General features: G+C 43.5%; 1 protein-coding gene across 9 annotated transcripts in view; it reads left to right on the top strand.

The window, feature by feature from the left end:
* LHFPL2 (LHFPL tetraspan subfamily member 2) overlaps positions 1-11,777 on the top strand; it is a 158,507-nt gene extending 146,730 nt beyond the window's left edge. For all 9 annotated transcript variants that reach the window (XM_053587904.1, XM_053587856.1, XM_053587884.1 and 6 more), the window contains one exon: positions 8,074-11,777. In XM_053587904.1, the coding sequence (XP_053443879.1) occupies positions 8,074-8,330 (257 nt within the window). In that variant the 3' untranslated portion in view covers positions 8,331-11,777. The remainder of the gene's footprint in view (positions 1-8,073) is intronic.
* Positions 11,778-18,005: the final 6,228 nt, after the last annotated feature.

Genomic DNA, 18,005 nt, shown 5'->3' on the forward strand with positions numbered 1-18,005 from the left:
ATCAGTTGGCAAAGTCTAGAAGAAAACTACAAACTCTTAAAATTCAGACTTAGCAATTGATATACAAATAAAATGTGGAAAATGGTTTGCTGTGGCAACCACTTATTTGTAGACATAAATTATGGTGGAGCCATAGATGATCTATGTTCAAATTTACATTAACAAAGAATCCCTTAAGCAAGGCTCTGAATATTTACCCAAGCAGTCCAGGCACTGTTTTAAGAACTTAGTGCAAAGGTGGTGTTCTTCTAAGCCATAAAGCCCCTTCAGAAATAATCCACGTCTCCTGTGCAGACCTGTGCTATGCCAGCCACGTTTATGGTTCATTCATTATACTATATGGCAATTCTAGTAGGCTTATTAAATGGCCAGCAATCTTTTTTTTAAAGACAGCAACCAGTACAGACTAAATTAAAAAACACATGTATTGAGAAAATGAAATCAATACTAAAATAGTATGGTATCAGTACAAATGTGTCCAGAACTCTAAGTAATTTCAACTCAAAATGCAGAGTGGCTCTGTGTTCAAAGTGATAGATGCCGACCTCAGGGACCAAGTGTTAAAAAGACATCACCTGGTTTTGATGTAGGAATTAACATTATCTGCACCCAAAGACCTCAGCAGGCAATAAATTGTCCTAGAAATTTTATAGGTCCTTAAGTTTTTTTTTTTTTTGGTAAGTACCTTTTACTCCATTATACACTGCATTTTGCATTTTAGTTACTTAAGCAGCTTATTTTGAGATATCAGTGTATTTTGGTTAGAGTCAAACAAGAGCTCTGTCTTTAGTAATCCTTTGTGTCAGATGAATAATTTGTGGAGAAAATATTTCATTAAAGTTCTTCCAGTTGAATGCAAACAGTTTAACAAATGGCATCTCACCTCGGAAGTGAAGTTAAGCTTCATCACTAACTGATGGGAAAAACAGTCTGGCTTTGTTGAGATGCATTTCAACAATTTTAGAGTCAAGGCTTTAAAAACTGCCAGCAGAAATAATTTACATATGAAGAGGAGTCATTGCTGAGAGTGAGGGAGCCTTTCACAATTAGAGAAACTACATATTTCTTACAGTTTCTCCAGGTATCACGAGGGCATCGGACAGTTCTTAACTGTTGGCCATTAATTTTGAGTAATTCCAACAGAAACTTCCTTTGGGGGCCTTGGTTGTAAGGTCTTTTTGTGACAACTGTAATCTGATTGTCTTCCAAGGAGTTCTATTTATGTTGCTGTGTCATCCTTTCTCTACCCTGGAGAGTATTTTTCTTGCCATTATACACTAATAATACCATGGGAGTGTTTTCAGGAGAAAGTGGATATTATACTATATTCCTCTGGGGAAATGGATAAGCATTAATATAGGCTTTAAAAAGAATTACTGATATTTGCAAATATCAACTAGTTCTTTCCCTCTTCCTCTCCTTTCCCTCTGAAAATATTATTGGTTAAAAACCTCTACTAATACATGGGTCATTACAAAATTTTTGAGATACACAAAAATCAAGAAACATAAAATCTACATAAATGGAAATAAATGAAGCCCTCCCAGCAATACCAGTAAGCCAAGCAAGTTGCAGCTTGCACAAGTGAATCAGAAAGGATGCCGTCAACTGTGTTTCTTGGAAGCAAAATAATGGACCAGAATACAGTCTGTCTCAAAACTTCCCTAGTGACCTACTGGTTACTATTGGTCATATACTAAGCTGACATATAGGTATTGTCTCTAAAAAGACGCTGTGGTCATCAACTAAAACTCTTTCCAAAGCAAATTACATTTCATCAACCTACCCCTTTTTCCTGTGTGCTCTCCCAACAAGCACTTGCTATAGCCAGGAAGGTTTTTGTTGCAGGCAGGTGTGTAAAGACCAGTCCCGTGGTGTGGTCCCCGTGGGTTTCAGTAGTAACAGTGTGGCTGATGTTTTGTTGGTCAGAATCACAACCCCCTGAGCTTCATGCTGTTGACCAAAGCTTTCCAACAGCCATTTCAAAAACTTGGCAAGAACTTTCCACAATGGCTTCATTTAAAAATGTAATCACATCTCCTTATCTTTTTATTATTCTATTCAATTAGTTAACATTTACCAACAGCTTGTCACATGTCCCATCTTGTTCTAAGCAACTGGGATAAAGTTCTCCATCTTCTCAAAGCTGGTGTGGGGACAGACAATAAGAAACTAAGAAGCCTAGATGGTATGTGAGGAACTGGGCATGACGGGAGGGGACAGGGACAGAGGTCAGGGTACCGGAGCACAAGGGGAGGAGGCTTCCCCTTCCAGAGCCTTGAAGGAGCGGTGAGGGCACTGTTGTGTGTGTGTGGGGGGGGAATGCCCTCCATGCCAGTGCTGTGCTGGTAGATGAGTGTGGGATTCCCGAGAGGGGACAGGCCACCTGTGCATGTGTAAAACTGAACTCCCACGTGCTGAGATGAGGTCGACAGGAGGAGGAACAGATTTTTAGGTGGAGGATGGAAATCACGAGTTTGGAATTGGACGTAATTTTCAAGCACCTTGTTAGATGTCCCAGGGGAGGTCTGGGAGTGAGTCTCCACCTGCTGTCTGGGGTTCAGAAGAGATGGCAGCACGAGCTAGGATGGAAAGCCCTGGGACTGAAACCAGGGTGGCGGACCGAGCCCCGGGCTCACGGTGATGAGAGGCTGGGAGGTAGGCAGGAACAGCAGAGGACAACTGAGAAGGAAGAGCCAGGCAGGTGTCGCGTTAAGCAGAGCCCTGGCAGCTGACTGAAAATTCCTGTGAGAGCAACTGTCCTGTCCTAGTTTCCCTTTACACGAGTGCTCTTGTTGTTTTTGGATGTTGTCACCCCCTACTGAGCCTGGCTGCCATGTTAGCTGGTCCCAGAATGGGGATGAGACACAGGAGACAAGCCCCTGGCTTGCTGGCCTCACGGGAGAGATACCTCTGGGGACTCAGGGGCAGGTGGGGACATGGTGGCAGGGCAGGCTCTGCGCTGTAGGGAGCTGAGCTGGGTCTGCAGCCCAGACCTCTGAGTCATGGGCAAACCTGATGGTGATAGCCACCACCAGGGGACTTGCTTTCATGTTTTCAGAGATGTGTTAGAAGGGGAATGGGTGTTTGGTAGTCAGCTAGATGGTCTCCTGCTGTATTCCTCAAAAGCCAGAAATAATTTGAACTCTTGACCTTGGTTACCCAAGGTTAAGTGTGACCGCTGGGCGCAGCAGGTTTATTGGTAAATGTTACGGCAAAATTGTGGTGTCTTATTAGGGTAATAAGCATTGATTTAGCCAACAAATCCCAGTACTAAGTGTCAGGAAGTGTGCTGGGCATGGGAGATGCCAGAGTCCCACGAGGGCCCTGCCCTTCCTCAGGGCTGAGAACCACGCCTGGCACCTAGCAGGTAACTCCATAAATAGCTGTTGGATAAAAACACAAAAATAATCGTTTGGCAAAGAGCTGAGCAGAAGACCATGTCCACAGGACAGTGGGAACACAGGCTAACACTGGCAGGCAGGGGTGACACGGTTCACAGAGGTGACATTTGAACTGGGATGTGAGACACATTTGGATGACTGTCCAGAGTATTAGCATGAATAAGAGCCCCCTGTTCAAAGAATGGGACATGTATCATGTGACCAGATTGCTGGCTTATCACCAGCTTGAAAGTGTTGCCAGCCTATGAAACATGACATCCTGCTCCTACGACCCTACCATGGCCCCTCACAAAGGCCCCTGGCATCCAGAAAGCACACGTGGGCAGGCACAGGAATTCCCTGGCTGCAGCCCACATTTATCACAGGCTCCCTAGTCTGCTCTCAACTGTCTGCTGTGATGTCACTGCAGCGTAGTTCTGTCTGGAATGAGCTTCCTCATGAGACTCAGTGCAGGTACTAAGTATGCGTCTCTCCCTGGTGGCTTCTTCACAGGTTGTTGGTAGCAGTAAGAGATGGCCTCCTTTTGTTCCTGCCCTTAGAAAATCTCCTTTGCAAAGGGAGATCTAGTTAGCCTGTAGCATTTAGTCTGGGAGCCTGTCTGAAGGAAGCAGGAGTGGTGTCTGCACCCCCTGGTTGGGTTGTCACTCTGCCACGGGAGCGACCTGCAGTTCGCTTTTCAAGCAGGAAGAACGGCCTTCTCCAGATATAGTGGGTGACCCACAAAGACAAAAAACCTCAGGTCCAGGCTGTCAGCCAGCAGGTAGTGGAAACATGGCCACCGCTGACTATCTGGAGCCGGGAGGAGGTGGCCAGGGAAGGCTGCAACAGAGCCAGAGGGCCTTTCCCACCTCTTCACAGACTTGGCTCCCCCCACTCCTAGCACCCCGTACTCCAGAACTTCAGGTTCATCGTAGCCAGAAACACCTAGTCTTTCTTTTTTTTCTTTTAGAGACAGAGTCTCACTTTGTCGCCCTCAGTAGAGTGCTGTGGCATCACAGCTCACAGCAAACTCCAGCTCTTGGGCTTAGGCGATTCTCTTGCCTCAGCCTCCCGAGTAGCTGGGACCACAGGCGCCCACCACAACGCCCGGCTATTTACACCTAGTCTTTCTAAAACTGAGGGATTTGACAAGACTATGGAAATGCTTTTCTTCCCACTTTAGAGACTTGATTAAAACGTTTGATATTCTGTTGATTCCAGGGCACTATTTAAAAAAATTAAGTAGAATATAAATCTGTGGCTTTTGTGATCATGGTTGGTGAGGAAGGCTGATAATAAAGCAGGATGTTGAGGTGACTCTCCCTGGTGTATTTCATCTGCCTAACACTGTCTGTGAGTTAGACATCGGGGACCAGGACGACCCAGCTCCCGCCCTCACGGAGCCCATGGGTGGATTGTCTGGGTTAAGCCCCAGCCACATTCAGGTCCCCGGAAGAGATCGAAGTTCCTGCGGGACGGTCAGTGCCCGGGGGGTGAGTTTGTCAGGCTCCTTCTCCAGCTAAAGTGGCATCAGTAGGACAGTTCAAGTGACTAACCAGCAGTTTCTTTTCCTTTGGTTTTTCTTCTTCCACTGATTAGGTTGGCTCACGTGACCCCATGGTCAGCAGATACTGACAGCTCTCCTGGTTCAGCAAACTGGGAGGCTGTTAGGACGCAAGGATGGTGTCTTTTAAGGTTGTGGCAGCAGCACCTGTTAGGCTCCTCCTGTCCGTGCAGCCAGGGTGGGAGTCACCAGCGCTGTAGCTTACTCTGGTTTCTTTCTTCGCGGCTCTGCTCGCTCGGGTTTCTGGCCCGCAGTATCCTCCCATTCTTCCTTCTCCCGCTGCACCGGCCACAGCCTAACCATGCACCAGGGAGAGAGGCCAGAGGCCAGCAAAGAGAAAGCAAATGCCCACTGCCCTACACAACAAACACACCTCCCCAAACAACGGTGCAGCGAGGCCCTGGAGACTTATAGGCTGGCCTACCTCCAGGAGCTGCTGTGTGACCGGCGCCGAGGACAGCAGACCGCCTCCTGGCTGGGCTCTGGAGTAAAACTCACTCCAAAACACCGGTGCCTTCCGTTTGGCCTCTGGGTGCAATCTGCACACCAGCTGATAGTCCCTGGGTGCATGCACTTCAAATTGAGGAAAACGTGGCCGCGTTTCCGCAAACTTGTATGTTTTACTGTCTTCTCTTGCAGCTGTCTGACATGCTCTTTTCAGAAGTCATTGATTCTGTTTTATGAGCAGATATGAAGCCCCTCTGGAATTCTGGGCACTAGTTTGCTTCTAAACCCCAGGGCGGAGAAGCCAGGAGCAGCCAGGGGTCCTCAAACTACAGGCCACATGTGGCGGGGTGATTGTATTTGTTTCTGTTTTGTTTTTTTACTTCAAAATAAGACATGTGCAGTGTGCATAGGAATTTGTTCATAGTTATTTTTTTTAAAACTATAGTCCAGCCCTCCAACCGTCTGAGGGACAATGAACTGGCCCCCTGTTTAAAAAGTTTGAGGACCCCTGCAAGGGCTTTCTTGCTGGCATGTTTCCTTATTATTGATTGCTAGCCATTATTTTACTGGCTTCCCCCGTGAGCTCTCTGTAATATTTAATTACAAAACAAACTGCACTGATGGTCAATAAAGTTTTACATTTTACAGGTGAGGAATCATACTTAGGTTAACAATTTTTCCTAAGTTTACTCAGCTTGTAGAGGGCAGAGCCTGGATTCAAACTTCTCAGCTATTAATGGAATCACCTCTTAATTTAGAGAGTCTGCTGTGGTCCGTTATTGCCGGTTTTACGCTCTCACACTAGACTGTTGGGGCGTTTCTGCTACATGACTTGCAGCCTTTCCAAGGCAAAATTGCTGGTCCAGGACCTTCCAGATTTTGGAGGACCGAAAGTCTCCACTGGAGACCTTAGCCTAGGAGAACAGGTTCCCAGTCCCCTGCCAGCAGTTCCCAGTTTCCCTGCTCTGGCCACTCGGACCTACAGAAAAATAGAGGTCAAAAGGACATCTCTGTGAATCAGGGAGTGTCTGAATGGATTCTTCTCCTCCAGCCCTGCTAAAAAGTCCCCTGAGGCCACCTGAGTGACGATGAGACAAAGGAGTAAAAGTAGTGAGCCAAACACCACCGAGAAAGACAGCTAGGAAAGCCGCCCTGTGTGAAACTCCTCCCCATCCTCCCTTCACACCTCACACTGCTCCGCAGTCATGTTCTCTGGGTGGGAAAGCCACTGCAGCAGACTTTGGAGCTTTGGTGTGGCAAACCCAGAGAACCTCAGAGGAAGAAAAGAGACAGACCTAAAGGCAAGAGTAATTTGTAAGGCCAGAATCGCTAGCCCAAGGTATCTTACAAAACAGGACTTCTTGGTTTGATTTGGCAATCTTAATTATGTAGGTGTCGTTTTTCAGAGAAAAGCTTTTTCCTTCCAGGTAGAACAAAACCACCATCCTCTGTGGCACCTTTATAGAAGACTTTCTACCCAGAAAACCTGGGGACCCTAGGTCGCCTGTCGCTGCAGGTTCCATATTTGCTTAGGAGGAGCTCCCACTGTGGCGGCAGCCAGGGTGAGGCAGGCGCAGGGCTGACCTGAGACCTTGGGGCAGGGAGCTGCTCCTCACCTCAGCCTGATGGGGCCTGGCAGGAAAAGTAACCCAGTGGGTGCCTTCCAGTCATACGGTGAGCAGCGCAGCAGTGAGGAACCGAAAAATGGGTGTTCCATATGGCAGGGTGGAAATGGAAGCAAAGCTCATTAGTGTCCACTCAAGGCCGACTTTACTTAAGTATCCAGACAGAAAAGTCTTAGAAGTTTGCAATTGATTTCTAATTGCATCTTTATGGCCCTCGGTAGAGTGCCGTGGCCTCACACAGCTCACAGCAACCTCCAACTCCTGAGCTTAGGCGACTCTCCTGCCTCAGCCTCCCGAATAGCTGGGACTACAGGCGCCCGCCACAACGCCCAGCTATTTTTTGGTTGCAGTTTGGCCGGGGCTGGGTTTGAACCCGCCACCCTCGGCATATGGGGCCAGTGCCTTACCGACTGAGCCACAGGCGCCTCCCTCTAATTGCATCTTTAAATAGAAATCTCTGGCAAAGGCATTGGTTTTTGGTGAATGCCAGCAGACTGTGGGCTTAGTCGAGCTAAGATCTGGTATTCCTGGCCTCTCTTTCTTGCATTTCACCAGGTTCATGACACTAGAGGGTTCTGTGTGAACTCCTTAGATCAGGTTGGCAAACTCTCTGCAAAAGGCCAGACAGTAAAGATTTTAGGTTTTGCAGGTTATGTGGTCTATGGCCACAACTCAGCTCTGCTATTTCTGCGCAAAAGCAGTCACAGTCGTAGGCATATGTAAATGGGTGGCACAGCTGTGTTCCAATACAACTTTATTCAGAAAGCCACATTTGGCTTGAGGGCTTTAGTTTGCCAACATCTGCCACTGCAGTAAGAGCCTTGGGGGAAGAAATATTAACACGTTAATTTACTTTTCTAGAAGAGAAATTATTAGCCAATTCACATTCCGACATGTACAAAAGTCACTGAAAATATTTCTTAATACCATAATATCTCTTCATCAGGTCAGATTTATAATAGAAGTGTTAAGACTGTTTTATGCAACTAAAGCAGATGTCATTGCCCAAAGCAAGCACATCGCGTAACAATCTGTTTTCTGTTTTGTCCTGCAGGTCTATTCCTTATCCTTGGTCTGATACTCTACCCCGCTGGCTGGGGCTGTCAGAAGGCCATAGACTACTGTGGACATTATGCATCTGCCTACAAACCTGGCGACTGCTCCTTGGGCTGGGCCTTTTACACTGCCATTGGAGGCACAGTCCTCACCTTCATCTGTGCCGTCTTATCCGCACAAGCAGAAATTGCCACCTCCAGTGACAAAGTACAGGAAGAAATTGAAGAGGGGAAAAACCTTATCTGTCTCCTTTAGTTTGGAAAGACATTAATGCCATTTCTTCCTTGAGTAATCTCCTGAAAAGAGTCCCCCTCCAGGTTGGTCATTTGAATCAAGTGGAGAACTAGCTTTACACACCAAAGCCACATTCCACAGCCCCAGGCTAACAGGACCAGTTGAGTGGCAACATCTGGCTAAGCAAAGTTACTGGACATGAGGACTGCAGTGCAAATTATAAGGGAAGGAACATGAAAATAGTACAAAAACCCTGACATGCAGTCACCAAGTTCCGTCAGACGCTTCCTCCTCTGAGGCTCAATGAAGGATAATGATCAGAATTACTAAGGCAGCAGTTTCTCTGGTAACAGAAGACAGTTTCTGCTCCAAAACTGCTCGTCTGTAAGCATCTGTGCCTCAGAATGAGATTTTAGGTTGACGTTTTTGTTTTCCTCCTAGTCCCTTCATGAAGAATGGAAAACTACAAACTTGCTGAGAACAGGATGTGTGCTAAAGGGAACAGCAAGACCCTAGCTCCTGCTTAGTTGACCAAAGAGCTCAGCAAGGATGCTGTGGAATCTTGTTGCAGAACTTATTCGAGGCCGAATTCCAGGATAAGGAGGACCAAATCAAATGTAGCTAAGATTTTAGAAATTTGAGTAAAGAAACAGTTCCTGTACAATCTATAGGACAAAAGTACATCTTCTCAGCAGCCAGACTAACACCAACACTGGCCTGGTCTCCCCATCTGTGGGAGATCTCGTGTGTTCTCACAGGGTTAGGGTTGCGCTTTGACTGCCAAAGGGAACTTCACCGTTTCCTCCTTCCAGGGACAGAGGTCTGTCTCTAAGCCAGCTGTGGCTCATTCAGATGGTCACTGGGAAGACTTGCCAGGATGTTGGTTTTTGCAGGGAGACTTTTCCTCCCACTCTGGTAACCAGGCTGTACTCAGCTCTTATTTCCAACCTTATCAGTAGCATACTGGCATTCTTTGCAGGAAAAAAGGAGCTAGTCATAGGACTTGTTTTCTGGTTACTGCTGTTGATCCTGAAAGAAGACTGAAATTACATTAAATTTTGTTGGAGCTGAAGAGTCGTATCAAAGACTTTATTCCCGGTGCAAAACAGGAGCTAGACCGAGGTCATAGTGCACCTGCCCAAACCTGTTTACAAAAAGAATCAAATACCACTATTATAAAGGATTCAGGAGCTTTTAATCTACTTTCCATAAATTACCAGACTGATTCAGGAAGATGGTATTCAGTAGCCAGGAATAACCTAGTTTGGCATTATGTGAGCTGCACAATTGGAGAGCGATACAGACATATTCTGGACCTACCATATTTCTAGAAGGATGAAAAGTGTAGTAGGTCTGCTCACTTGAGGGCTTTGTTTTGAAAAATTAACAATAAGCACCTTCTATGGGCAAGGTATTGGGTGCTAAGTATCACCAAGTGTACAACCCTCACATTTTACAACCTTGCCCCAGTGGATCATGTTAAAGCCAAAAACCAGATGCAGAACAAACAAATGCTTTATGTATAGGTGGAAGGAGGCAACTAAAGTTTTATTACATTCTAGCCTTTGGCCTATACCAGATAGCAGTGTGGAAGCTGGCCTTAATAGGTTTACCATTCTGTAACCAATGAAGCAAGCAAGGTATAAATCCTAGGACTCTGAAGAGAGAATGGGCATCCTCACAGCAGGTGTCTTCAGAGCAGCGCCGGGGGAGGGTCACCACACAGACACAGGCTCTGGGAACCATCAGTCAAGGCCCCATCCCCGTTGTGTTCCTAATGTTCTAACCATCATGTGTAACTACTTTCCATACATGGGCAATAATTTTCATTAAAACAAATTCCTTCGTCAGGCAAATCTTAGTCAAAAACGTCAGAAATAAATCTTTCTTTACAAAACAGAGAATCCATTTTCTAACACCAAATTTACAATTTTAGTCTCCTCCTTACAAGTCCAGTCAAGCCCAAAGGGTCCTCCAGGCACATCCATCATGGTGGTGTCCCCCTAGATAAGCCTGGTAACAGTCACAAATGAGAATGTGACTTCTCTTGGCCAGAATAAAATTTCATTTGACTACTCTAGAAGACAAAAAACACATGCACATACACAAACCCCACACCGCTAGACACTCCCTGAACACGGATTAGGAAACCGAGCAGAGACTGAGTAAAGGGCCTTTTAAACCCTCACTGCCTCGGGATGAAAGGACCGTCTAAAGTCCTGTGTCCAGATAGCCTAGACCATGCTCTTCCACATGACTATTTAAAAACCACTGAGTACAAGGGATGTGCTAGAAAGAACTGTTAACACATTGTTGACTCATGCTTATTTTTCTAATAAATAGGACCATTACTACCACCAGAAGTCTTATTTATTTTGCCTGCATTTATGCTTAAAGTTTTGTGATGGGCTGGGCTTCTCAATAAACCCTGAGGCAGAAATATTTGCCTCAGATTCTGTGGATTCTTTAAACCTGTGTGCTAATTCAACGAAGTTACATTGTGTTTTTGTATAGTTTTAAACACCTGTGGTGTAATGATCTGTTAAACATGTATTCTGTAAAGTGCCATAGCCTATGTGTAGCATATTTAAGATATATGTATATTATACATACACAAGTCTGTATGAAGATGTGCAATAACAAAGTTGTATGTATGGGTTTTTGTTTGTCTTTTTTTTTGAAACTGGACAGGAGTCAAAACAGGGATGGTTCTGTTTTGGCAAAGAGAGTTACACATTTATGCCTTTATGGGCTAGTCATAAACCCGTACCATTTTAATGCTACACAAATCTTATGTGAAGAAAAGGCTGGTATACAATCACTTTCTCCCGGGTCTAAATGAAGATAATCACCAGACTTATGTGAAAGTTAAGCCAGCAACAAGCCAGGCCCAGCTAATGCCAGTCTTTTATGTGAAATGTGAAGCTGCCGTGTTGCCTTTTCTGTGAGTGTGACAACTAGTAGCTGGTACCTAATCACTAAGGATCTAGTCCTTCACATGCTTTTATAGACCATGCTAATGCTAGACCACTGTTTAAGGGCTAATCTCACACCTCTTTAGCTATAGGAGTCTGGCTTAGAACAGACCTCTCTGTGCAATAACATGTGGCCCCTGGAAATCCCTGGCCTGCATCTGTATTTGGGTAGCAATGACTCCCAAGGGCCAAAAGAGCTAAAGGCATGACTGGGATTTCTTCTGAGACTGTGGTGAAACTCCTTCCAAGGCTGGGGGGTCATCGGGTGCTTCAGAGGAACTTGGCACCACTTGATATTCAATAGCCACTTGAGCCAAATGTAAAATTGTATTTACAGCTGTTGGACTCGATTTGAGCCTCTAAATGTGTGGTTATCTTATTATATTGTAAACTAATACACTGTTTGTCTAGTATTGATTAGGTTCCCATGCATATGTATTTTCACAATGTGCTCCCCTCCCCAAATCAGAATTAAACCAGATTTTGCAGATTCTTTCAAGTCTGTGTATATTGGCTTCACTATGATGTGTATAATCTGATCCAGAAAACACCTATCAGAATTTATTTTTAAACACTAATAGGTAATATTGATGAGAGGAAAAAAAGATTATCCATCCCTACCCTAGTTATCTTTGACTTCCAGCTAACTATAAATTTCTTCCTTGGAGAAACAGCAATACAATTAATAAGTAAGGAAAAAATCCTCAGTACAATAAACATATCTTAAGGTAAAGGTATGAAACATGAAAATGCTTCAAAATATTAAAGGCTTTACAAAGAAATATGTAGAACAAAGAAAGGCACGTTAACTAAAAGACGTTCTCTTCCAACAAAAGTACTGAAAGTACGAACAGGCAATCAGATGGGGCTGCTCCACATCCGTGTTTCCTGAGGGCGATCCTGCCCATAGAGCCTCACTTGTCCTGCACGCGGAATTCTAATTTATAAACTCAAAAGATGACATTACCCTTTTAAAAAACTCTTTCAACTCTCCAAATCCCATGAAGTTCTTACCTGATGGAATAAACAAAAATGGCCATTTCCTCCCTGAGCCAGGGTCAGTGATGATGGAAATGTCTTAGTTTCTAAACATACCTGACACCTGCAGGATTTCTAATAAAAATTAAAAGCTGAAAACATCCAAATCACTAAAATAGTTTCCAAACAAATCATGAAGTGAATAAGCAAAATTAGCAAACTTCAGTTGCTTTTATGACTGTTAGATCTTTCTCAAAAGTTAACCCTGAAGAGAACAGACTCTGGCTTACATTTCAACAGAGTCCTTTCTGGAAGTCCTTCCCGTGAACTTCTCACGCTTAGTTTTCACCTAATAGTTTGGCCACTAGGTCAGCTTTCCACAATTGATCTGAAACACACTGCATTCAACTCACTCCTTCATCCTATTAAAGTCTTTAACCACCTTAAGACGAGGCTTTACCAGCCTGGGCATTTCCTTTACGTGGGAATTATTTCAGTAGTTTCAAACATCCAAAACCTTTTCAACCCTAAAACACTGAAGGATCCTTAAAGCAAACTTTAAACTTCAAAGCAGCAGGAACCAGCCATGGCCTTGACTTCAGAGGCTCTCGCCCGGCCTTAGCCATGGTGCCAGGCCGCCCCTGCTGCCCCACCTACTGTCTTCTTCCTTGCAGCTTCCTCTCCTTACCCTGAGGAGTTCTTCAAGATAAGTCTTCAAAACACAACTGCTCACTTTGCATAGGTAGGCAGGATAAAGACAAAAGCACAAACAGAGGCCGTGAAACCAAAACCACTGGGGAAAGTCACTCAAATAACCAAAGCTATCAGCAGCTCTTCAGCTTTTTATAGCCAAATACCCTGCCAGATCTTAACACGTGCTGGTAGACAGTCCACAAAGCACCTGTGTTTGGAGGAAACCACTCTAATTTTATTCCTGAGAGAAGCCTGAATTAAGGAAGGGACAGTGGGACAAGTTACACGTTAGAAAGAATGGGCACTGGGTAGAAAGTGATGCAATCACCAAGAAAAATCCAGAAGCAGCAGGGACAGAACAGGCGGGCAGGTGCAGCTTCTGCTGCCAATGGAGAAGTTCCGTGTGCCGCTGGGCGTGCACTGTGGGGCGAGTTTAGAGATGCACACCCAGGAGGCAGCACATTCCATGTGCAGACACCGTGCTGAGCACCTCACACGCTTACTCATTCAAACCCTGTGAGGTAGAAACTATTAACCTCATTTTATACGTAAATTAACTATCACTCAAGTAACTTAACCGAGGTTAACTAATGTGCCCCTCCATTAGAAAGCTACTAAGTGGCAAAGCAAAAATACAGATTTGGCAACAAAAGCAACACTCCCGAACAGCTACTGTTATATTTTCTTCTTTCTAAAATGTGCAGGGTGAGAAAGTGGCCAATATAAACTCCTGGGCAAGCCAGTGATCACTCTGTGATCACATACGCGTAGTTAATGTAGTAATTAAATAACCTCAACTACAATTTCTCCAAACATGCGAATGCCAGAGACCATTTAGTGAGTTAACACCACTGGAGAGCAGGCAGCAGGCCCTACCTACGGGTGGCAGAGCTAGCTAGCCTTGGTCTGAAGTGTTCAAAAATGCATGCTGTAAACATTTTCTTGATTATCAATACTTTTTCTGGTGTCTGTTGTCCGTAAAGGATAGACACCCAGTTACTGGAAATGTGGAAGGATGTAAGGGAACACAAAGAATAGGAAAGAGGTGCACTGTGTGGCAGGAGTCGGGGCCCTCTCCAGCCCATCACTATTCCATGCACTGGGTGACCCTGGGGTAACTTTCTAGTCCTCTATAAAACAAAGCCAGTAGCAGAAATTACATCACAGATTCAGCACGAGGATCAAGTGCTGCAAATAATGAATTTAATGTAGTCTGTGGTAAATAGTAAATCCTAAGTTACTATTAGAAGAAAACTAAGGCTCTGTGCCCATAGCACAGTGGTTATGGTGCCAGTCAACCAAAGTGGCGGGTTTGAACCCGGCCCGGGCCAGCTAACCAACAATGACAATTGCAACAACAACAACAACAAAAAATAACTGGGCGTTGTGGTGGGCACCTGTAGTCCCAGCTACTTGGGAGGCTGAGGCAAGAGAATCACTTAAACCCAAGAGGTTAAGGTTGCTGTGAGCTGTGATGCCATGGCACTCTATCCAGGACAACATAGTGAGACTCTGTCTCCAAAAAAAAGAAGAAAACTAAGAGCATCCTCTGTCTGCCCAGACTAGTATCATTTGGAGTTGCTTTTAAAAACTGTATCTTATAAAGGGTAACATAACCTGCTGTCAAAACCAAACTGTACCTAGAGAGACTGGCTGGATTGGCTACCTGAGGCCCCCATTTCTTATTCCACCTTGTTACAATCAAGCATTCAGCTGATCGTATTTACCTTGGAGCTTTCAGCAAGCGGAAGATTTCTCTGTGGATGCAGGATGTACAGTTATTCCTAGTCAGCAAAACCAAACAATAAGCAGGTAGCAGGAGGTGAGGCCAAGCTATTGGGACCAGAATGGAGAGAAAACAGACAATCTACTTATTTTTCAAAACCTATTGGTATTAATATAAAAGACTTTAGAAAAGGAACATGTAATGCCAGCTGGTGTGTGGAGACAGGCTCTTTTGTACATCGCTAATGGAGCACAAACGGGTACATTTGTATGGAAAGCAATTTGGCAATGCGGGTCAGAGATCTTGGGAAAAAATGCACATCCCCTTTGACCCAGCAATCTGTTTTAAGAGCAAAAGCCTGAGGCCCTTGATAAATTCTTTTTAATTAAAAACCCTGAATATCAGAAGCTGAAGGAATAACAAGACTTTATAACGCACATGTATAATGATAGCTCTACAGCTACTAAATGTTAAATATATTCAGAGATATGAAAAGTTCCATATACATCACAAGTGAGAAAAGATAAAACCATTGTCTTAGTTAAGCTTCTCCAGTTGACTAGGAAACCCCATCCGGAAAGCTCAGGGAGCACAGACAGAAAGGCGGCCCGGGCAGTGACAGGCTATGACAGGCTGCGCGTGAGCGGTAGCAAGGGGGGCCCCTTCTGCCTCTCCCTGCACGTCGGCCTCACTCCTCATTCTCGCTGCAGACCAGCCCTCCTGGTGAGTCCTTTCTGGTGGCAGAAAGCGGCTACCCGACATGTCCCAATTCTGGAACAGCACAGTTCTGGACACCTTACCCGCAGAACGGAAACTGGCCGAGCCAGGCCTGAGTGCCCTGTGGCTAGATGACGTCCAGTACCAGGGTCTTCAGGGGCCCAGAGAAACGGAGCTCAGGAGAGCTAGATAAATATCCCTAAAGAATCTACCAGGACGTATAGGGCAAAGTTGCCTCCTTAGAAAAACAAAGATATAAACCAGATTTTGACAGAAATTATTCATGGGTGTAAAATTATGAGCAATTTAGTTATTTTCTTTTGTTTCTAAATATATGCTTTCTGTACTTTATGCTGAAATGTATATTATTTTCATAAATTTTTAAAACAATCATTATATGTCAAGTGAGGAGAAAATAGGATTTTAAAAAATCCATATTGCTTCTATCTCTTAACGCTATAACATTTATATGCATGGAGAAAGAATGGAAGAAAATGTAATAGAATTATTAGCAAAGATATCTTAGTGATTTAAGAATTGATTTTCATTTTTTCATTTATCGCTCCTGCATTCTTCAATTATTCTACCACAGTATGCATTGCTCTCAAACTAGTGAAAAAGTTTGAGGGCTGTATATGCCCTGCGGGGTCAGTGTCTGTGTAGGAGACTAGAATACTGCAGAAATCACTGATCACCAGATAAAGGGGATTGTAGAGATTTAGTGTTTTTCTTCCCATCCCCAGATACTTAAATACTACTACAAATTGCCAACAGTAACAACTACGACAACAATGATTACTCTTAAGAATCACACAAAATACTAGAAAGGTGATGAAGGAATTCTAGGATCACATTTAGATACACACTGAAATAAAGAGTTCAAAATTAAAGTCTACTACAGTATGATTCTAAAAATTAGAACTGCTTAATATAGAGAAGATAATAGTCATCTTATATAAGTAAATGAAAAATCACCAGGTAGAAGGAGATTAACTATTCTTTTTTTTATCCCTATTAGAGAAAAGATAAAATGGGTTTGAAAGCTAGGAGGGGGTTAGCTACCCCAGCAGCCATGTCAAGCCCAGAAAGATATGAGCTGAAAAATAAATCACGATTTGAATAAACACAAAATTTAATACTCACTGTATATCCACCTGGTGGTTCCCATGTTTCCTTGCTATTTGAAAGCAGGAAAAGTGCAAACTACAGTTAAATCCTAATTATAAACCCTACAGGAAGGATAAGAAACAGGACAGTTTTCTCTATTTTCTTAGAATCTTTAAATAGAGACAAATACCTGCGTATGTAGGACAGATGAGAGGCGATACCTGGCTCTGAAAGTTTCTCTTTCTACATACTGTAATAAACCTCTAAAATAAGGTTATAAAATACCCACCAAGCCAACAAGCATGCTGCTTCATAAAATGTGCCCTAAAATTCTACTGGAAATAGTTCACTTTCCAATAATACTTTAACCACTGAGGTACAACTTTTTTAGTTGAATAAAAAAGTATTTCAAACACTAATGTTTTAAAAGATATTATTCTACTTCAATAAATGTATACTGCTGTACTTGAAAAATCTGTCAAAGTAAGGTGTTTGCTTTTTTTAAATTTGAGAGAATCTCACTTTGTCACCCCCAGTAGAGTGCTGTGGCATCACAGCTCACAGCAACCTCAAACTCTTGGGCTCAAGCAATTCTCTTGCCTCAGCCTACCAAGTAGCTGGGACTATAGGTGCCCACCACAACGCCCAGCTTGTTTTTTGTTGTTGTTGTTTTGAGACAGAGTCTCAAGCTGTCGCCCTGAGTAGAGTGCCATGGCGACATCATAGCTCATAGCAACCTCCAATTCTTGGGCTAAAGTGATCTTCCTGCCTCAGTTTTTTGTATTTTTAGTAGAGACAGGATCTCACTCTGGCTCAGGCTGGTCTTAAACCTGTGAGCTCAGCAACCCACCTGCCTCAGGATGCCAGGATTATAGGTGTGAGCTACTGCACCCAGCCCCTTGTGTTTTCTATTTTTAACCATCCTCAATTTTTTTTTTTAATTAACTGCTCTTATTTCACACCTCTACGGGTTTTTTGTTTTGTTTTGTTTTTGCCTCTAAAGGGTTTTAAGGAAAAAACAAAAGGAGATATAGTAAAATGGTATATGACAGTCATGGTAATTCTGAGCTGTATATAGGCAGGAAAAAAAATGTCCCAAATGCAACAAATTCTATATATGAACTGTCATGCTAAACATAGATATTTACCAATTGATAGAATTAAACGTCAGTCTTCAGATAAGTAAAAAGCATTATGCTATTACAAATGATTTACAGAAACAATAAATCTAATTTAACATAAATCCCCTTAAAATACAAATCATACCCCTATCTTCACATGAATTACAGAATTAGTTTCCTAGTAAATGAAGTATAAAAATCCAAACACATTTTTTAGATAACACTCAGAAAATAAAAATATTGTTCCTATTTTAACATCTATTTCTCAAAGTAAGAGAAACTATGAACATTATTTTAGATATTTTTATATCTCTTTAGCTAATCAAAGAGATTAGCTAAAGTGAAAAATCCAATAATACACAAATAGGTACTTTGATCA

This window comes from Nycticebus coucang, chromosome 1 (genome assembly GCF_027406575.1).
Source record: "Nycticebus coucang isolate mNycCou1 chromosome 1, mNycCou1.pri, whole genome shotgun sequence".
Taxonomy (NCBI): domain Eukaryota; kingdom Metazoa; phylum Chordata; class Mammalia; order Primates; family Lorisidae; genus Nycticebus; species Nycticebus coucang.